Genomic DNA, 23,759 nt, shown 5'->3' with positions numbered 1-23,759 from the left:
AGTGAACAATATGTTAGTCCCGAAATGACCTTGTTTGTGTTGAGTGGACGTTAAACCCCACTCTCTCTCTCTCTCTATCTCTTTCTCTCTCTCTCTCTCTCTTGGGGCAGCCACAGTGGTTGAGTGGGTTAGACGCTGGCTCGCTAGTCTGGAGGTCGCGTGTTCAATCCCTGCATTGGCCGAGAAAGGTCATTGTGATTTACCGACGTGGTTTCCTCTTGTCAGTGGTGCAGGACGAAGGGCCTGACAAGGACAGCTGTCTAGTCATTTGATTTGGATGGTATGAAAAACTGAGGTCCCGTGTATACATTGGCGTGCATGTAAAATTCGATATAAGAGTAGGCCATAGTGCTGCTGCCCAGGCAAAATTTCCCTCATAGCACACTGTTTGGCGTATGCCTTCATTAGTCCAGTCGGAGCAGAACAGTAGGAAGTTAAACCTCATTTCCCGTAATCCAGACAAAATATTAATGAATTTAATACTGTAAATAAATGTAACCTTCATTTAATAGACCAACAAATCATTGAAATTGTTTTTTTATTTGCTTTCTCCTACTCCAGACAAGATGTAAATTTAAAACCCTAATTAAATGTCAGTTTCAATTTACAGACTAGCAAATCATTCAAATTTATTTTTATTTAAAGGGAAGCTGTATCTCTAGCACGAGTTCGACTGTCTCCTCTCGAACCTCTGTTCGAAGATTTATATACTGATTGGTCACAGCAGTTAATGAAAGACGGACAATACGAACAAGCCGCTAAATGGTAAGGGATTTAGTTGTAAAGGATTTGAAAATTGAGTCAGTTATTGTTAATTCACAGATTGTTATGAGAGAGGTTTATTCTACAATCGGATTAAATACAGATGAGGGGGGGTGGATGGCCGAATGGTTAGCACGCGTAAGACATTGATTAATCAATCAGAGTTGATGTTTCTAGTGTTGGTTAACACCCACAGATTGAAGGCCGGATTATCATCCAATGTTAATTGAACGCAAATCATGTGACAGGACCGCTGATTGATGTTGTAATTTGGAATATTTAGAATCCGAAATACTCAAAACTTTTTGGGTTGAAGTAATAAGGAAATAAATCAGGACATGAAAATGATGACGGATTTCACAGAATGTTGTAGTATTCAGATGTCGGAAGTGACAATCTGGTTAAAACACAGATCCTATTTCGTTTGGTTTTTATAGTTCAAAATTTCGTTTAACTTGTCTTTACTACACTTGAATCTGGAAGAGTTGTTATTTAACTTGTGTTCTGCTTGAAATGAGGGGTCAGCCAATCAAATGGTCTGTCAAATTGAGTGTTTGACCTTTTTTGCCCGGAACTGTGGGTAATCCACTAGTAACATCAATGCTGATTGGTTAATCAAATGTCTGACGTCATAGGTCAAAAGTCGGTCTTTTGATCCCTGACGTGACCTATCGCTATAACTGGTCAGATCTTCATGTAGTGTAGGCCATCGAAAGATTAAAAAAACGAAACAAAATATAGATCTGTATTTTTATCAGATTGTCGGAAGTGACAAGAGTCCACTGTATATTCTAACAGCACAACCTTGGGTAGGGCCTACATAGAGATTATAACCAATGTATTAAATTGACCATCTTTTGTGAGTTTATATTATCTGTATTTTAGCTACGTGGCTATGAAGAAGATTCAAGATGCTGCTAAAGTTTTAATCAGAAGAAGTGACCAATCAAGTTTAAAGACTGCAGCACACATGACTTTATTAGCCAATGAAAAGCAGCAAGGCATGTTGTATGCTCAGCGTGTTGTGAACCAATGTCTCAGTCAATATACCTGGCAAGATGCCTACAAATTTCTCAATGAACACGAAGCAACAAAGGTCAGTTTATATGGGGTTATAGATGTTAAATATCAAATTTTCTGTAAATTACAAGTAATGGTCTGTAACTACAACTCTTGTGATAAAAGGCTTCTAGTTACTAATTATCATCAGATGAGATCTCCTTACACACCTGAAACCTTTTCAAGAGAATTTCAAAATGGTTGTTTTATGTTTCAATCAATCAAATTAAGGAAAAACAGTGATGTTTTCCTGGTTGAAAAATCTATAGTGACACTACATTAAATTGTTTTTCTAAATTAGATTGAATTATATTTATTTATAGAGCAAATTTCACAATCTCTGAACATCGACTTTTGCCATTCTATGGGGTGGAAGATTTTAAAATCTAAAGATTTAGATCAAAAAAGTTGAATGAAAGTTATACTTGCCCAAATGAATTTTTATATGCCTCCGTCCATCCACAGTTTCTTGTGAACTCTTTACAGACGAAATTTATTATCCGATCTTTTGAAAAATCTATATTGGTGAGACAAAAAAGCCTATTTTATTTCAACAATTTCTGTTAATTACATCCAGAGTTACAGCCCTTGTTTCATTTTGTTGAACCATGTTGAAGCTCTATCTTAAAAGTTATCATCCGATCTGTATGAAATTTATGTGTTATTTAGATTAGTAAAACAAAGAAGCCTGTTTCATTTCAACAATTTCCATTGATTATTTCTAGAGTTATGGCTCTTGTTTCACTTTTTAGAACTTTTTGAATGCTCTAGCAACAAATTCCATTAATATCTTTTGGAGTTATTGCCCTTGTTTCACTTTGTAGAAACTTGTGAAAGTTGACAAAAGTTATCTTCCAATCTGTTTTAAATTTATATGCATTATTTAAATTAGTAAAACCGAGACTCGTTATTTCAAATTCCAACTATCAAAGCTTGTTTTTATATGCCTACATTTTCATATGGCCTAGCTATATTGTTGTCGCCCCTGTCCGTTATCATTAAGTTTGTGAACATTCTGCAGGTCACAAATTTTATCTGATTTGAATGAAACTTGAAATATAAGTGTATCTCGCACAGATCTCGGTTCCTGCCGAAATTAGCATGTATCGGACCTTAACATCATGGATTATGACCCCTGATTGCCGAAATTGGCATGTATCAGACCTTAACTTCATGGATTATGACCCCTGATTGTACGAAAAATCATGTTTTTTAGCTTGTGGACTCGCTAAGAGGCCCTGAATGTGTGTTCAGGTTGATATTTGCGCATATCGAACCGTCGGAGCAAAACAGTAGGACATTAAACCCCATTTCATTTCATATCGAACCGTCGGAGCAAACCAGTAGGACGTTAAACCCCACTTCATTTCATTTCATATCGAACCATAACTTCCTGGATTAATGGCCCCTGATAGTACGAAAAATCACGTTTTGGCTTGTGGTCCCTCTAGAGGTCACAATTTGTATTCAATTTTAAAAAAAAAAGATTTAAATGTATCACTGTTACACCTCAGTGAAGGTTGAGTTCCGACCGATACTGCTGGATAAAATGGTATTGCATAGTTTGGGTTAAAAGAAATAATAGATGATCTGGATTCAACATTTTATTATAACATATACAATAGGTTGGGTTAACAGAAATAAAAGATGATCTGTATTCAACATTTTATTGTAACATATACAATAGGTTGGGTTAACAGAAATAATAGATGATCTGTATTCAACGTTTTATTATAACATATACAATAGGTTGGGTTAACAGAAATAATAGATGATCTGTATTCAACGTTATATTATAACATATATAATAGGTTGGGTTAACAGAAATAATAGATGATCTGTATTCAACATTTTATTGTAACATATACAATAGGTTGGGTTAACAGAAATAATAGATGATCTGGATTCAACATTTTATTATAACATATACAATAGGTTGGGTTAACAGAAATAAAAGATGATCTGTATTCAACGTTATATTATAACATATACGATAGGTTGGGTTAACAGAAATAATAGATGATCTGGATTCAACATTTTATTATAACATATACAATAGGTTGGGTTAACAGAAATAAAAGATGATCTGTATTCAATGTTACATTATAAAATATACAATAGGTTGGGTTAACAGAAATAAATGATGATCTGTATTCAATGTTATATTATAAAATATACAATAGGTTGGGTTAACAGAAATAAAAGATGATCTGTATTCAACATTTTATTGTAACATATACAATAGGTTGGTTTAACAGAAATAATAGATGATCTGTATTCAACGTTATATTATAAAATATACAATACTATCAAAATACTAAATAAAAGATGATCTGTATTCAACGTTATATTATAAAATATACAATAGTATCAAAATACTAAATATAATATAATGACAGGCTACAGAACAATTACCGCCTTTACCGGTAATCTGACATCTGAACATTACTAAACATAATTAGAGATCTAACTTAACCATCATCATACAATATGGTAGCAGCTGGACCATTGTTAAAGGAAATAATAGTGTGGGCGTATCTTGCCTGGCAACCGCTGGTTTTTACATGCATTTAAACAACGAGACACCACCCTGCACATCCAACAACAGGAAACTGACCTGGAAAATCCAGAAGAACATAGTCGACCAACACCCGAGACCTCCTGGTTAGCGAGCCAGCGTCTTACTCGCTGAGCCATCTTGTATACCCGTCTTCATTAGCCCAGTCAGAGCAAAACAGTAGGACGTTAAATCCCATTTCATTTCACTGAGCCATCAGACATGCGTTGTGACGTTATAAAAATCAACACGTGTAATTGCCAAATTTATGTATGTTCATTTGATTAGATATTTTTATAGCAGACAGTGGAAGATTGAAATGTTCAAATTGGAAAGTTAAACTAGTTCTGATAAATTACTTTTATTCTTGCAGATATTCGTGCCTTTTGTAAGTGTTCATGAATTATTAGTAAAAGAACTGCAGATATTAGCTGGGGGAAGTATAGGACCAATCAGTAGTGATAAATTTAGTGTCTGGGTTGATATTCCACCGCAAAATTCAGTCATACCAGGTAATAAAACATTCTATCATTAAAGAAATATTATGGGAGATTAGATATAGAGCTGGCAGTTCTCACTATAATAGTTAAACACTACATAATGTAAAGGCAATTTGCTGAAAATTTCGGTCAAATTGATCCACTCTGAATCGAGATTTTAGCGATTGAATTTTCGACCTAGTCTCGATCATCATTACTAAAGTCGGTAGTATAAAAAACATAGTCTCGATTATGCATTTCATGATTAAATTATGAATGGAAGTCGAACAACAAATCGATGCCATCGAGAGTTGATTATGGTCTGGATGTCTAATTAATAATTCAGATAACATTTCAGGCCTAAAGAAAGACCTGCAATAGGCAGATTTAGCTCTTGCATAATGTATGTTTAATGTGGGAAACACAGCATTTGTTACGAATGTCCTATTCTGTATTCAAAGGAACTCTTAAAACTACCAAATTTCTGATCAAGTTAAGCGAACTGAACAATAAGGTTATAGTCTTAGATTTAGATTCAAGGCCCAGTGTGCAGTCATCTTTAATTGTGGGTTTAGGTTGAATAACACTGCCTTGGCAAAAATAACCACTCTGCATATTGGTCAGAAGAAAAATTATTTTCCCTGTTCTTCAGGATATATTGGTAGAGCCATGATATTCTAGAATACCTGGTCTTTTAGGCCCAGGATATTAAAAAGGTACTTAAACATGCATTATGCAAGAGCTAAATCTGCCTATTGCAGGTCTTTCTTTAGGCCTGAAATGTTGTTTTTGAAGTCACATAGTGTAAGTAATAATTTTATTTCAGATTTTATTTTGGATGGTACGGAATCGGATCCAGTTTTACCATGGAAACCATATCTAACAGGAAAGCATTCCTTCCCTCATCATGTACTCAGATGTTGGTATTGCAACCTTAATGTTGCTATGGATACCAACAGCCTTAGCAACATGTACAAAACATTAATACATCATCAGTCTGGACGACAAGGGCTGCTAGACATGAGTCAGGTAACGAATCACAAGAATAATTTATTTATCCCTAAAACAAATGTAAGGAGTCCATGGGAAGAACGATCCAAGTCACATTTTTGTCTTTTTCTTTCGCATAAAAGGCAAAACAGACTTTTGGACGAGAATGCTTGACGCAAACAGAACGAGTGGGTTTAATTACAACTTCAAAATGATGTTTAATACGAATCCTAATTACCAGTACAACAGCTGACTTCCACTTTTCTGCCAAATTAAGGTCAAATAAATACGATGGACTTGTATTTGTCCGGGAGGCCATTTCAGAAGGGCCTTGGTTCTATGTGACTCCGATTGTTTTTAGCTGAAATTGATTGTTCCATAGAGAGCTTATACAATTTGCTAACAGATGGCGTCATTAACTGGGGTTTGTTGAAAAAGTGACTTAGATCGTTCTTCCGCAGGGCTCTTCATTTGTCGTGGGGTTAATTTACTCTACAGACTACATGTTATCCAATATCTATATGAAATGAAATGGGGTTTAATGTCCTACTGTTTTGCTCCGACTGGGTTAATGAAGACGGGCATACGCCATACAGTGTGCTATGAGGGAAATTTTGCCCAGGCAGTGGCACTATGACCTAATCTTATATCGAATTTCAACTGCCAAGGGATCTAATGTGTACGGCAACAGGTTCTTTTTGTCCCATCCAAATGACTAAGACAGCTGTCCTTGTCAGGCTGTCATTCCTGCACCACTGACAAGGGGAAGCCCTGTCGGAAAATCCTGATGAACTTTCTCCGCCAATGCAGGGATCGAACCCTTTAAACCCTTAAAAGATTTTGGATTCTAAGAGTTAATTTACCTGATTTATTTACCTAAAGAACCAGCATAAGTCAACCTTTATGGTCAACTGTGAGTGTATATTTCATAGCCAGGCAATCAATCAGTCTATCTGACCAACCTTGAAACTGTCTGTAGAGATTGACATGGGTATTAATTATTGTCGGATATATATAGGGTTTCCACTGTCTATATTCCATGGAAAAACAACTATTAACTGATCATATTTCTATCAACTATCTATAATAACATGAAACCTTGTAATTTATCAAACAGAATACCATATTTATATCAATAACAACACTTACTAATTCATCTTAACAAATAGTTTCTACAATCATTCACATGAAACATACATTTCAAGTAGCTAAGTCTCTAACTAAATATCATCCACAGCCTTTGACAATGAAAACACAAATTATTTATCAATTTACATCAACATTGATGTTGTGACCTTACCGGGGAAAGAACGAGCCATGTCAAACGGTGACGACCAGTGCAGACTGGAATAACAAGACATTAGAGATTGTTATTCGATTGAGACTTCTTGCGTATTTCGCCGAACATAACTGATTAGAAATTAAAGTGAAAACAGAAATGATTAAATGTAAATCAGTTTATATACATTCATATTACATTATTATATGCATTGCGACCCATTTGTGTCAATTTCTGGTTCCCAAATATTAGCGATTTAAGGTAAACCTTACCCACTTTTCCTGAAATTTGTTTTATATCCCTATTTTGGCAGAAGTTGATATTCCAGATTTTATTCCATAAACACCACTAGGTAAAAAAAAAAAATCAGAACTACTCATTTCAGCAATTTTGACAAATTGGTTATTTGAATAATTGTGGTCATAGCCATTTTTGCCGAACTCACCAAAATTGAATCCCAGGAATAAGTTATAATTCGAAATAAACAGTTTTTCAGCCAAAATAAGCATATAAACCAAATTTTAAGAAAAGTTTCCTTCCACTACTAAAGACCCCAACACACAAGCGTATTATTGAAATAAAATTGAACAATATGTTAGTCCCTCCAACCATTGACCAGAGGAAGAGCCTGCGTGGTACCCCCTTGTCAGTGATGTAGGACGGAGGGCCTGACAAGGACAGCTGTCGAGTCATTCGGATGGGATGATAAACCAAGGTCCTGTGTACAAATTGGCGTTCACGTGCATGTAAAAGATCCCTTGACAGTTGGAATTAGATATAAGAGTAGGCGGTAGTGCCGCTGTCCGGGCAAAATTTCCCTCATAGCACACTGTATGGCTGTATGGCTTATGCCCTATGCCCATCTTCATTAGCTCAGTTCGGAGCAGAACAGTAGGACATTAAACCCCATTTCATTTCATTTCATTTCGAGATGAAGAGTGAGTCGTTTATATCAACATAATGATTCCGTCCAGGTGCGCAATCACCAAATGAGCACACAGTGGCGACACCAAATGACTTCATATTGATGGTTGCTAGGCAGAAGTGTAGAAATTCTAAATTCGTTGATGTTGATGCTAAACGTGTAAAGCATCAATGAAGATGTTTTTTGTCTAAATAATAGAAATAAGATGAAATAGAATTAAATGGTTAATTATAAGAATAATTATACACATAATATTCAAGCATAACTCGGCCAAGCAGTCCTCAAGGGTAGTCATGGGAGTATGGGAGTATTTACAGAAGCGTTTCCGTAGTGTAATAGTTTTAGTATCATCGCGCTATATATACAGAGTATTATTATTATTATTAAAAATTGATCAGGAGTAACTTCCACTTGACACAAACTAGGTTATTTTGGGACTAACATTTGGTCTGATGTTATTTCAATTATTCGCTTCCACATACTGACATAGGGGTCTTTAGCTGTGGGAGGAAACCACAGTTGAATTTGGCCATCCACTCCCGTCTATAAGTTACTGTGGTTAACGAATCCTCGACTCACTTGACACTACTTGGGATTAATCTTGATAAAGATTACACCTGCTGACACTGTGGACTATTAAATACTGTAACGTTGATATCGTTGACTAAAAAACTGTTATAAACGAAAATATACGACCCTAATAGATCAAAGTCGTCGTAATGTGTGTTTGTTAGTTAAAATTGTTGGTAATCGTTCATACGTCCACTTCCACCAAGGGTGATATCGTAGACATAGTAATAAGTCAGTAGTCATTAGTGTTATGTCACTAAAGTGTTAAAACTGTGACGATTGTCCAGGTTTGTGTATTCAATAGTGATGGGTGTTATAAATAGTCACGCTTTTACACCAGTAGTAACATCTTTTAGAGCTAATAACACACCTGCTAATTAATGACAACTGTATAATTTCTAGCCACTTTCTATACATACTAAACATTAGTTTAGAATACTGACCATTTATTGGCTTTAATGACAAATATTGTAATTACTAAAAGGCCTAGGTTCATTAGTCAACGGTATCAGTTTACGAGTGATAGCTAAAATATCACATCCGTAACTAGAAAAGTTCATGTGGATGTCATCTGTATCTACATTACACCAAGCGATGTCAAGCAAACTGATTCGTTACCTATATTAATCCAGGTGAGGTCATACAGGAGTAATCGCTTCCTGAAATGTAATGGTTAATTACATATAAAACGGTAGAAATGAACTTTATCTGTAAAGACATAAAACTGACCATTTTCTCCTTGTCTGAAATAGGTAGCTATAGAATCACAAGATGATTTTCTACTGTTTAGCAATATTTATTTGTGTAAGGAAGCCGATCAAGTTTTTGACCTTTACTTCCCCTATTAACAATATTTATAGCTATATTAACACAACATGTTTATGTTAGGTTTCTGTTATTAAATGATATCGTGCTATTAGAATATTTCTTCTCAATTGATTTTAAATTACTTCCGTCAAACCAGTTGTCAGCTGTCGTGACTGTGCAGAAGAACGGTAGTATACTGTTACAAAGATTGTAAAATATTAGACAGCCATGATAAATCATGTCAAGATGTTGTCTGGATAGATTTAAAGGAGCTGTCAGGGAGGCCACAGTGGCTAAGTGGGTAATGCGCTGGCTCGCTAGGCTGGAGGTGATGCAGGACGGAGGGCCTGACAAAGACAGCTGTCTAGTCGTTCGGATGGGATGAAAAACCGAGTTCCCATGTACACATTGGTGTGCACGTAAAAGATCCCTTGGCAGTCGGAATTCAATATAAGAGTAGGCTGTCCGGGAAAAATTTCCCTCATACCACACTGTATGGTGTATTCCTGTCTTCATTAGCCCAGGTCGGAGCAGAACAGTAGGACATTAAACCCCATGTCATTTGATTTAAAGGAGACGTCCCTGATTACAATGGATATTGGTTGATCAAACTGCAGACTGTGCCGTTCAAAAATACCAAAAAAAGTCTTTGTCGGTCCTTCTGAAAATCTATTTGAGAGACATTGATACTTCAGTGGCTGATCAGGGATCATGCAAGCACCCCAAGAATAAAAGAAATATTAAATTTACTTTTTGTTATGGAAATTTGAAAATCAGTAACTCACTATTAAATTTGTTTTTACCATATGTTAACTGAAAAATGGCTATTTACTAAGTGAATGGACACTAGATCACACTGAAATGGAGAGAGTTTAATTTAGTTCTAATATTAAATTCATATCCAACAAGCTACTAAACTTCCCTTAGAAAATGAAAGTCTCCAAATGACGGGTTAAAAAAAACCCAGTCTTCATAGCTATCACAACACTTTTACAAAATATTCAAGGTTTACTTTATTACATTAAAGATGAGCGTCATTTCATATAAATATCTGGGATTATAAATCCGACCATCTCAGATTTTAATGAAACTTGATATGGAGGGTTGTTTAGCTTGAAAAAGTTGAATTTCAAAGTTCGTTCCATTGGACTTATTGCTGCATGTTTTCGATAATAACCCTATCTTTAAATAGCAATATATCCTGAACTACTGGCTAAATTATCATTATCTAGGTAGATTTTCTCTGGCATTTAAACAGGTTAGGTTAACGTCAGTAATAATAATAATATTTATTATTTAACGGCAATTACATCAACATAGATCTCAATAGGTGGTACAACAACATAAAGTGAAAAACAATTAAATATCACAGAGCATCATGAAAAAAAAGATGGCACGTATATAAAAAAAAAACATTTACATTAAAAAGTAGATCCACAATCAAAAAAAATCACTTGAAAAAAATCTTAAAAACCAAAACAAAAATTTAAAATTGCTTAAATGACTCAAATATGATAATTAAAACTGATAATATGCTGTGTTAAAAAGATGAGTCGAGATTTAAAAGATTCAAGTGATGGTGCATTACGGATGTTTAAAGGTGCGACATTCCAAAGACTAGGGGTGGTAATAGAAAACACTCGCTTGCTATAAAACTCTTGAGTAGACTGGCGTGGTTTCGAATCCCCGGTTGTACGTGACAAGGAGTAGGTTGTATGTGACAAGGAGTACCTTGTGGGTTTTCTCTGGGTCCTCCGGTTTCCTCCCACTGCTAAAGACCCCTATGCGCAAGCGAATTATTAAAATAAAATTAAACCATATGTTAGTCCCAAAATGACCTAGTTTGTGTCAAGTGGACGTTAAACCATATTTCTCTCTCTCTCTCTCTCTCTCGCTATAAAACTCCTGCTTGTATCTTGACTCGAAAAGTTGTATTCCTGATGAAGATCTGGTGGTTCTAGTTGACTGATCAAATGAATAGTCCTTTATTAAAAAAGATATTTGTGCAACTAACTAATGAGTGTAATCGATTTATTTTGAGATTTAGGTTGGGGAACATTACAATCTAGTCTACTTAAAATAAATCAGCACAAGTATGCTTTTAAAAGTGTGAATACATTTAATGTTTAGAGACAATTCTATTATCTAAAATGTTTATTGATTTTACTTGTACAAAAATGAACAGAAACTGATGTCATTAACGTGATCAAAGCTTATACTTCTTCAAAATCAAATCAACTTACTTGCCCATTAGAGAGAATCAAATATCTTATTATTTTAACCGCAAAAATACAATTTGATAATATATTTTGGCGTATACAATCCAATATCAAAGAATACCGTTTATTTTTTAAAAATTAATCTAAATGAAGTGTGTATGTAGGATGAGATAGTCAAGTAGGGTTCTATTTTCCATTAGCTAATGTTTTTACCGTTTTAACAGTTTTACAGTTTATATCTAACAGTATTGTTTTAGAACAAAGAATATTGTAGAGTTTAACTATAAACGCTACTATGTTCTGTTGAGATAATTCTTGACAGTTTAATAATTTAGTGCATGGAGTCTGGCAGTCCAGTCATAAATTGCGTTTCAGTGTTCTGTTATTAATCCAGTTTTTGCCACAGAACCTTTGCTTGCCTGTTTCGTTGATTGTTTAAATTTGATGGATATCACTTAAATTTAGTAGTATGTTAGCTATATTCCCGGAAACATGTGGGAACAAATTTAGACATTGTTACAAAATTTGGTCGGCTGCACTTAATCATTTCCCTTCAAAGACATTTTGTTAAATGGGGTTGGATGTCTGAATGGTTAGCACGTGTGTCTTGTATCATAAGGTCTGTCATTGAGTCAACTGGTGTGGTTTCGATTCCCCGGTTGTACGTGACAAGGAGTAGGGTCGCCTGTCCAAAATTGAACCATTATGCTAGTCCTGAAATGACCCATTTCTCTCTCCCTCTCAAACCCAAGTGACAAGATTAGTTGCCACATTGTCAGAATTATTGTTATGAAATATTCCCCTGCTGATGGCATTACTCTGATAAACCAAATGAACCACCTGCTACCTTGAACTTTATATTATTATTATTATTGTTCGATTTATATAGCGCTTCATTACACGTGAAGTGTTTCTAAGCGCATATCACAAACATATACTTCAAACACACAGAAACAATCAAAATCAGGAGAACATAATTAAACACAGCTGCCTGTTAGGCGCTATTATTCAAAGGTTTATATCCAACAAATCAACCGGCTAATCTCTATATTGAACTCAGTCGAGGTATTACCTGATGAACACCTACACCAAGTAGAGTTCAAAAATAAAAAACGAAGTTTAAAAGAATCAGCTTCATTAACAAAAATTAAACAATAAAAAACTAAACAGATAAATCAAATTCAAACGAAACAAATAAAACAAAGAAAATGAAAAGAGCAGTTCATTACCATTCTACATTAACAAAATAAAGGAAAACAACTTGTGAAATTTTTTTCAAAAAATAAGAGCAACTGATGTCAAGCCATATCTACTGTAGAATGTATTATTGGGTTATAAAAACGTATATAACTTGGGTTTGATCCTGTTGTTGGTTGAGAATATTCCTCAGTATTTACCAGATAACTGCACACCTGAGACATGTAACGGAAGAGAAAGCGAGATTTTGATCAGACTTTTTGGCGTTTTATACCCCCACATGGAAATATGGTTATATATTGCTGTCGCTTTGGTCTGTCCGTCGTCCACCACACTCTTCACGACTAAAGTTATCATCCGATCTGTATGAAATTTATATGCATTATTAAGATTAGGGAACGAAGAAATATATTGAATTTTGCATTTCAGCAATTTCCGTTTATAACTTTAAATAGTTATGGCCCTTGTTTCACTTTATTGAACCTTAAGAATGCGCTAAATTGATATCAGTTACTTGTAAGTGCTCCCATTACCTACAAAAGAATAAATATATGACAACCATTGTAGACTGCTCGGACGATTTAGCTGCTGTGGGCGTATGTTTCATTGCCTGGTAGCCTATCTTAAAAATTGTAACGTGAGATTGCTTGAACCGAAAAACAGATCATGGGGTCCACTTTTAAACATACATTATGCAAGAGCTAAATCTGCCTATTGCAGTTCTTTCTTTAGGCCTGAAAGGCATCTGAATTATTAATTAACTTATCCAAACTATAATCAAATCTCAATGCCATCGCTAGCCTGCGATGTTTACTAGATTTTAATAAATTTTGTGATGGATGATTTAAGGCAGGACACTACCTAAGAATTTTACATTGATAACAGAAACTTGCCATTTAGTGTAATATTCGTATATGATGTCCCAAATCAGATTTGATAATTTGAGCGCAAAATGTTTATTTGTTGCCATGGAAATAGTGGCCATATTGGATTTTTTTATATATTCACGGTGGCTATGTTAGGAAATCAATATCTTCAACAATTTTATTGAAACAAACTATTTGTGATTTGGAATAACATATATAGGCATTAAAGAGTGCAATAAGGCATAAATTTTACTATTTGAATGTTAATAAAGAACATTTTGCATCCCACATAAAACAAGTGGGTGTGGCCGAACACACCACTAAAAAGATTTTGTACAATAAAATGTCCAAATGTATAACAAACACTTTGAAAATCACCTTATTGGACACAGTAGCTATAGCACTAATTCGTATTCCAAAGATGAGACCATTATCTCTCATCGATTTTGAGAATTTGATTTTCTAAGACCCGATATGGGTGAAAAATTGAGTACGGAAAAAAGCAAGTTAAAAGTTAAAAGTTTGATTTACCTATATAAATGACTAAATATTTAACACTATATAATATAAAGGCTGGACACGACTTGAAAAATCAACAAATTTTAACTATTTTGGGCAATTTTAGCCGATATCAAAATTTGACAGATCAATCTATACAGAGTCTTTTATAAGGTAGTGTCCTGCCTTAACGTCAAAATGGATGATCGAGACCAACTTTAGTAATGATGATCCAGACTAGGCCTAAAATTCAATCGCTAAATACTCGGTTCAGAGTGGATCAATTTGACTGACATTTTCAGCATACACTTTTTACGTTATCTATTTTTTTAACCATTATAGCGGGAACTGCTTCTAATCTCCCATTATGCCCCTTTAAAAATATTGTATCTGGTTTATACTTCCTGATCACCATGAATCAATGAATCAATATATTCTTGTCTTCATCTTTTGTTTGTTTGTTTTTTCTTCTAGATCATTCTACAAGTGAGTGGTGATCTGACATTGTTTTTACTGGCTTTGTTATTAAATGAAACAACGGCAGCCATTAATCATCTATTACAAGCAGTGATAAGTCTTCATGAAGCAGGTCAACTTGAGTTAATGCAGGGTTTATGTCAACTTGTTTTACCACATGGTAGGTTTACAATTAATGCTTCCTGAAACGACACGATTCACCACCTGGCATTTTTGTTGGGGTTTTTTTTTCTCTGACTATCTAATTTTTTCATGGCTTAAACATACATTATGCTAGAGCTAAATCTACCTATTGTAGATCTTTCTTTAGGCCTGCCGTCTTCATTAGCCCAGTCGGAGCAGAACAGTAGGACATTAAACCCCATTTCATTTCATTTATGTAGGCCTGAAATGTTATCTGAATTATTAATTAGACATTAATTAACTTATCCAGACCATGCTCAACTCTCGATGTCATCTTATGTGTCATATTTTCACTGGATTTGAATCCGATCTGCTGCTCTACGCTCATTCATGATTAAATCCAAAAAGGATAATCAAGACTACCGTTTTTAGTAATGATGATCAAGTCTAGGCCTAAAATTAAATTGCTAATATCTTGGTTCAGAGTGGAGCAATTTGACGAAATTTTCAGCATATTCCCTTTACATTATGGGGGGTTGGATGGCCGAATGGTTAGCACGTGCGTGCTGTATCATACGGCCTGTCATTGAGTCAACTGGCGTGGTTTCGAATCTCCGGTTGTACGTGACAAGGAGTAGGGTTGCCTGTCCAGCCTTGTGGGTTTTCTCCGGGTCCTCCGGTTTCCTCCCACTGCTAAAGACCCCTACGCGCAAGCAAATTATTGAAATAAAATTAAACCATATGTTAGTCCCGAAATAACCTAGTTTGTGTCGAGTGGACGTTAAACCCCATTTCTCTCTCTCTCCCCTTTACATTATCTCGCTTTTAACTTATTATAAAGAGAACTGCCAGCTCTTTATCTAATCTTCCATAATTCCCCTTTAATCTACAGCTATGTTCACAAATTGGTTATTTTATTGAACAATTTATTGAGAAACACAAACCAATATATCAACATTAGATATCTCCCATAGGACCATCAAATGATGTTACCCAAGACTTTTTGGTCAGGCTGGCTTATTTATTATAAATAACCATTTTTGGAATGATTTATGTTATATTGAAGTTTCAAGGGAATTCAAATTCCCACAAATGACGAGCGTGCCATGTAGTCAGCAATTAGAGCAAAAATATTGACACCCAAATGTCAGATTTCACCTTGTATTGATCTCTTAAGGTTTTCCAAATTATTTGTTTTCATGAAGTAATTTTATCCAAAGGCAATCACATAGATAATCATTGTTGTGTATAAAAACATATATTTGTAAGCTGTCTGGTTCAAGTGGTCTTATTGTGTACAGACCTATAGAATTTTTGAAGTGTGCTTTAACATGAAATGGGGTTTAACATCCTACTGTTTTGTTCCGACTGGACTAACGATCATGGGCTATTAGAGAAATTTTGCCTGGACAGTAGTGTTTTTTTTGTCCCATCTGAATGACTAGACACTGTTCTTGCCAGGCCATCTGTCCTGCACCACTGACAAGGGGAAACAGTGCAGGAAAATCCTGATGAACCTCCTTATTAGCGACGTGACAAGGAGTATGGTCGCCTGTCCAACCCCGTGGGTTTTCTCTGGGTCTTCCGGTTTCCTCCCACTGCTAAAGCAAAATTATTGAAATAAAATTGAACCACATGTTAGTCTCGAAATGACCTAGTTTGTGTCGAGTGGATGTTAAACCCCATCTCTCTCTTTATCTCCTGGTTAGCGAGACCCATCAAAAAAAAGATTGCTTATACTTAGGGATTGATGGTTAACAATCTGATTAAAATACAGATCTATATTTCGTTAGTTTTATACTTCCGATGGCCTACACTATATGAAGATCTGACCAGTTGTAGTTGAAGGTCGTGTCGGGTGTCATACGAGCGACTTTTGACCTTACGGCGTCAGACATTGATTAATCAATCAGCGTTGACGTTTATAGTGGTTTACCCATATTTCCGTTCACCTCACGCCAAAAACGCACTGTAACAGACCGTTTCATTGGCTAATCCCTCGCATCAATCAGAATGCGGGTTATGTAACAACTCTTCCAGATCCTAGTGTAGTAAAGACAAGTAAAACGAAATTTTCAACTATAAGAAACAAAATAGGTTTCTGTGTTTTAATCCCTACACACAAACGAATTATTCAAATAAAATTGAACCATATGTTAGTCCCGAAATGACCTCCCCCTCTCTCTCTCTCTCTTTAATCACAGATTGGAAGGTTAATACATTACATATGATTTATTTCAGGACCAAAGTATTTATTAAAACTACAACAAGAAGTAACAGCTCTACATGTTGTTATAAGTATGGAGAGCCATATGAATATAGAAGGTGCCTCTAAAGTCAACACATTAAAACGATTACTATCGGAATTAAAAGACGATGATAACATCTCGTCGACAGGACATCGTTGTCGTGAGTTAGATTGTCTACGAGCCTATTATTATCTGGCAGTAGCTAATTATCTTCAAGATCAAAAGAACAAATCATCAGATGAAGCCAAAATTCAAGATTTGCCATCTTTGGAGACAGACATAAAGGTGGAACCAGACGTATGTGCTATAGCGGAAGTCGACTCTACTTCTGAACAACCAACGGATAAAGAAGTTGACGTGTTATCACAACCAGGTGATAAAACTCAAACTGCCTCTAGTCCAATAGACCAATCAAAATCACAAGACATATCTTCTGTAGCTCAAACAACGGTTGCGAGGTCTTCCAAATCCGAACCAAGTGCCCTAACCATGAATAAGATACTGGATATGTCGAAAGGCTTGTTGTGGGATATACAAGCTAAACGTTACGCCTTGACAGAAACATTAGGATATATTCACAAGGCCATTTCTCAATGTTTGTTAACGGACAAGACCAAAGAAAAAAGTTCTCAACCTCAGAACGTCTCTAGTCACAGACGGCCTGATATTCTATTGTGTTCAAAGGGGGATAAATCTAATGATAGAGATGTACAGAAGGATTTATCAGGAGAAGAGATTAGTGAGGAGAGTAAGGAGAAAGAAGTTACAGATTCAACTGATGAGTCCTTACACTATTCCGATGTAGAAATGATGCTAGCTAATGGTAAAGATTCGGCTAATAAATCTAGAAAGGTATTTATCTTTACTTTCACTTTCATTTCCTGTATGCTTTAAAGTCTAGAAATTAAGGTACTGAAATTTATCTTTACTTTCACTTCCTGTATGCTAATAAGTCTAGAAAGGTACTGAAATTTGTCTTTACTTTGCTTCCTGTATGCTTTGTAACCTGAAGGAGGGGAGGCCGAATGGTTAGCGTGTGCACGTTGGATCATAAGGTCTGTTATTGAGTGGTTTCAATTCCCCGGTTGTAAGTGACAAGGAGTAAGGTCGTCTGTCCAACCTCGTGTATTTTCTCCATGTCGTCCGGTTTCCTCCCACTGCTAAAGACCCCTACGCGCAAGCAAATTATTGGAATAGAATTAAACCATATGTTAGTCCTGAAATGACCTTGTCTGTCGAGTGGACATTAAACCCCATTTCTCTCTCTCTCCTCTTGCTGCTAAAGACTACACGTAATAGAACATTAAACCCTATTTAATTTCATATATTTTAGGTTTTATGGGAAGATCAACCACCTCTGTATGTTTGTGATAAACATGAGACAAGTACAAGAGGTACAAGTTGTCTATCAAATCCTACCAAGTATATTAACGTCCCAGATGAATGGTATAGTATGCCTGTAGATAAAAAATACTTCATGTCATACGTTACCATGCCTGTTCTACGTGAAGAACAAGATTTTGTCACACATGAACTGAAGAGAATACCGGACAGTTCTCATGTAAGTTTTTTCTCTAATACTTTCTGACGTGGTTTCCCCCTGTCAGTGGTGCAGGACGGAGGGCCTGACATGACAGCTGTCTAGTCTTTGGATGGGACGAAAAACTGAGGTCCTGTGTATGACTGTAAAAGATCCCTTAGCAGTTGGCTTTTGTTGTAAGAGTAGGCCATAGTGCCGCTGCCCGGGTAAAATTTCCCTCATAGCACACTGTATGGCGTATGCACGTCTTCATTAGCCCAGTTGGAACAGAACAGTAGGACGTTAAACCCCTTTTTTCTCTCATACAGAGTATGGAAAATCCATGTTCAAATTCGTTTTTTTATACTTTCGATGGCATACACTACATGAAAATCTGACAGGTTGTACTGGAAGTTCGCGCCGTAACAGACCGTTTCATTGTCTAATATCTCACATCACCCAGAACGTCGGTAATATAACAATTTTTCCAGATCCTAGTAAAGACAAGTAAAACAAAATTTTGAACTATAAGAAATGAAACGAAATAGGATCTGTGTTTTAATCATCGATAGAAACAATATCTATAACTCTAAATATATTTTTATTATAAGTAATCAGTGATACAAATCTTTCATTTTACTTTGAAACAGGTGCCTTTTCCCACCACTTTTGATACTGCCAAAATGTTGTTAAAATTGACGCAAATGTGTGAAGCTCAAGACATGAAGGAAGTGATTGAATATCGTGAAAAATTGGTAAAATGGGCGTTAAATTTCGCTGTTACGTCCAAACAACGGGAAGAGCTAAATACATTACTGGATACTGTTACAAAAGAAAGTGCTGTCTAAGTTGAACTCATCACATCATAAAATGATTACATCACAAAGTTACTTTTAAATCTGTACGCTATTTATAAGGGGGGACAACTGGATTAATCTACCGTAGTTGTTGATGTATATTTTCCAATTGCAATGACCAATTGCTGATTGCTTATATAACGTGTAATTATATATTTTGAAACATCTGATTACATATTTATAAGGGAGACAACTTGTTTGATCTATTTGTTTGAAATGACCAATTGCTAATATATAACGTGTAATAACATCTGATTACATGTGATATTTTGTCAGAAAGCAGTTCTGTACAAAACTACAATTTAAGGGCATTATGTATCTAAAATGTTTTTTTCTGAGGAGTCAAATTAAATACTAAAAATCAAATATTTATTATATGTTAAGTTTTTTGATGGTTAAAATTTGTTGGTTATAAATTTCAAGGGCAATATAGCTTACACAAATATTGTTAGAATTTGTTATAAATGATAATTATTTTAAACAGTGCTATCTTGTTGTTATGGAGATTTGATATTATTTTACATGCTGTTTCTTATGGTTATCAAACAAAATACTTAAAATATGTACATAATTTGATGAAATGCATAATTTAAAGAAGATAAATTATGAGTCAGTATATTTTTTAGAAGTTTGACCTGTAATGATGTACGTTTTAAACTGTAATTATCACAAGTGTTGCTGTGTAACGTTAAATTTGGAAAATATAAAGATTTTGTATTGAAATTGAAAATAACACCCATTTGTGAGGAAAATAAAAGTTATGTAGGTTGCTACAAAGATGGATATCTTTACTAGAAAGAACAGGATGTTTTGTTTTATATATTAATTATAAAACATGCAAATATCTCGATCTGTACTTGCATATTGTTTGTAATCATGTTGACCGTATATATATATATATATATATATATATATATATATATATATATATATATATATATATGTTTTAGTATATAGTTTGTCTACATATGACAGTTTCACAAACATGCCTGTAAAATTTTCTGTGGTTGATACTAACTTATCAAAATCAATTAAGTTTACTGACATCTTCTTGGAGTAGAAACCGAGAGAGAAGTAATGGGTTTGTATGAACGACATATTTACACATTAAATATCTACCTACAATACATCTGCTTAGTAAAACTGTTGTATTTTATAAATATTATTGAAATAGGTTGTTTGATAAATATAATGATGTACATACATATCAATTGTTGGTCATTGCTGAAGTAAGCTTCTAATCATTCAGTCATATTCTTGTCAATTACCCGGTAGATCTCCAAATTTTCAACATTTCTAGATTGCTTGGTTACATTACTCCGTTATGTTGCCTTTTAGAATGCCATAGTAATTAATTTACGTTTGTTTTGTTTGGAATACGCTTCAGATAAATAGTTTTATCCTTTTGAAGTTTTGGTTGGAAAAGTTTTATGTATCTGGTTATTAAAGGTCACTGAAAAGCTTCATAATTTTTTCAAATAATGCGAGTAATTATGTCAACATACCCTTTCCATAAGTATAACACGAACCTGAATGTCAATATTACCTGCAACAGGTAAATTTCAACGTTAGTAATTTCCGCCATTCTCCGTGAGTAGTCGTAACTTTTTGTCAATAAACAATCCGTGACGTCATTTTAGTATTTCTGCTCATAGAAATATAACTTTTCCGGTGACCTTTAAGAATTGGCTAACTCCATTTTAGTAGTAAAAGTCCACATAAAATTTCAAATATCTTTAAGGACAATATTGGTGCCAGTCATTATCACTTTGTGATAGAGCTGGTTAAACACATTCCAAATATAATTTTAACACAGAGATCATTGCTATGATAGCTGAGTAATACAGGTTTCCTGAATCGGAAGTGACGAACGCCAAAGGAAAACACAAGTCATACCTCTATATAACTGACTGATGTGACGAGTGATAACAGATACACAGCCGAATTTCTGCTCATTAATAATTCCTTCGAAGACCAAAAGTTGTTATATGGGACTGTAAGACGATACCTGACAATTCAATAAAGTAATTGAATGTCATTAGATAAGTGAACACGAGGAAAATCGAAATAGTCCGTACAGTCCCTTGTTTATATTCATTCTATACCTTATAAAAACATGGTAATGCACGGACTTTTTCTGTTTTTCTTTCGTGTTCATTTATCTAGTGACAGTCAATTCTTTTATGAATTGTCAGATATCCTCTCACAATCTCACACAACTGTTGGTCTTGCAAGGAATTATTAGTGAGCAGAAATTCGGCCGTGTATCTGTTATCACTCGTCACATCAGTCAGTTATATAAAGGTATGCCTCGTGTTTTTCTTTGGTGTTCGTCCGTTCCGATTCAGGAAACCTGTATTACTCAGCTATCGTAGCAATGATCTCTGTTTTAAAATTATATTTCGAACGTGTTTAATTAGTTCTATCACAAAGTGATCATGACTGGCACCAATATTGTCCTTTAATTCAACCACACACCTTTTAAATTTATATTGCTTTATATTTCGTGGATACAATATCAGCAGTTACTGAGGTGATATTATGCCCAGTTTGAAATGTAGTTGTATATTGTTGTTACACCTGTCCGGCCATCACTCCTGGGGTTACAGTTGAACTTTATGCTCAGTATATGTGTATGAGACAAGCAGCGTATTGATTTTTCAACACTAATAACTTTATCAATCTCAACAATCTTGTGGATGGCGCTAAGGTCTAACACTTTCCTCAAATTAATTTGAAATTTTTATACAGTGTTAATGAGACAAAGAAATATATTGATTTTCAATGATTTCCGATAATTTGATCAGCTAAAATTATCATTACCAACAAAAGATAAATATGCAGCAACCTTTATGGGCTGCACTGACGACTTAGCTGCTGTGGGTGTATGTTTCAATGCTGGACAATCTATCTTTAGCCTAGTAGCTACAATCAACAAGTATTAATGAAACTGATCTGATGATGGTGATTTTATACTAAGATGGTAGAATACATTTTTCATACTTTTGAAAATATTATTTTCAGTTAAATTCTTTAGGTTTGTTAAAAGATGATTTAATAATCGGTTATACGATTTTGATAATTCTTTTATTTTAGTTTTTCATTAAAAAAGTTTTTTCTTTTTTTGGAGCAAGTAGTCTTTAGAAAGCATGTTACGTTTACAATTTTTTTAATGCTTTTTTTTTTTATTATTTCTCTGTTTATTTCTTTGTTAGTGTTCTAAATGTGGGGAAGGGTAACCCATTAAATGAAAAATGTTTTCTTTTTTTTTTTAAGATTTTATTATTTATGTCTAAGTTTTGTATAAGTATGTTATATTGTTTTAGTGTAAGTGGTATGTTATTGTATATCAATGAAATTAATTCAATTGTTAAAATTATTGGCCTTGTTCATTTTGGGGCCTTGTTCCCAGAAAAATCATAATTGTATTTGAATGTTTACCGACGTCTGGACGGGTCAGAGCACAGATATTTCAAGCTGTCTTTTTGGGCCTGGTCTGGATGATTAGATTCTGATGGTAGATCGGGGCATGAAAAATAAAAAAAGTCCTACAAGTTCTTTTGGCAATTTTGGGACAAACCACTGGTAAGAGAATTGATGATGATTATGTTGTTGGGGAGGTTAAAATCTGAAATTATTTTCTATAAACTAGGAAAATAAATTACAGACTGATGAAAAAATAAAAGCCGTCTCCGGTTGAACAGTATGTGAGAACTGCCGTGGGGAGCTTAATAAATACAGCTCATAAATTAGCTTGTGTTGAAGTGTTGCCCACCCATTCAAATTTCTGATCAAATGTCTGCTGTTAGTTTTCTTTGTAAATTGTTCGTTGGAAATCACTACTGGATTTCATTTTGTAGATGTATATCAATTTTATACGCAGAACAGCCACCCTTCAAAATGTTAGTGGTGGATGTATATTTGTCGACTGTCAATAATGTTTTCAAATTTTAATTATTATTCTGTCTATCAAAGCCTTTGAACATGATTCTTGTTAAAAATTTCTCTGGGCATATCAGGGGACATTGACAAATCTCTGTTTAGATTTTCATCAGAAAAGAAACAGCTCACAAATTTCTTTCAAGTTTTATTTTGAGCCTTGAACATCGAAACAGTATATAATTAATGTATTTAATATTTGACACCCAACATTATATATTTTCTTGGAAATATCCAAGCAACTCATTGATATTAAATTCTCATGAAAATATTAAAAAAGGTTTTAAAGTATATCACATGTTTATTTATAATAAACATTTTATGAGATTTCTGTAGGAACAAGAATCCTGACTCAATGTTATTATTAAAAACATGACAAGTTTATGA

At 34.6% G+C, this 23,759-nt stretch overlaps 1 protein-coding gene across 2 annotated transcripts in view; it reads left to right on the top strand.

Moving 5' to 3' along the window:
- Window positions 1–20,312, top strand: part of LOC126831046 (gem-associated protein 5) — a 108,418-nt gene extending 88,106 nt beyond the window's left edge. For both annotated transcript variants that reach the window (XM_056102759.1, XM_056102760.1), the window contains 8 exons: window positions 646–765; window positions 1,648–1,858; window positions 4,752–4,890; window positions 5,684–5,886; window positions 14,683–14,845; window positions 17,050–17,909; window positions 18,391–18,618; window positions 19,227–20,312. In XM_056102759.1, coding sequence (XP_055958734.1) covers window positions 646–765; window positions 1,648–1,858; window positions 4,752–4,890; window positions 5,684–5,886; window positions 14,683–14,845; window positions 17,050–17,909; window positions 18,391–18,618; window positions 19,227–19,424 — 2,122 coding nt within the window. In that variant the 3' untranslated portion in view covers window positions 19,425–20,312. The remainder of the gene's footprint in view (window positions 1–645; window positions 766–1,647; window positions 1,859–4,751; window positions 4,891–5,683; window positions 5,887–14,682; window positions 14,846–17,049; window positions 17,910–18,390; window positions 18,619–19,226) is intronic.
- Window positions 20,313–23,759: the final 3,447 nt, after the last annotated feature.

This window comes from Patella vulgata, chromosome 8 (genome assembly GCF_932274485.2).
Source record: "Patella vulgata chromosome 8, xgPatVulg1.2, whole genome shotgun sequence".
Taxonomy (NCBI): Eukaryota; Metazoa; Mollusca; class Gastropoda; family Patellidae; genus Patella; species Patella vulgata.
This window is presented reverse-complemented; position numbering and strand designations above follow the sequence as displayed.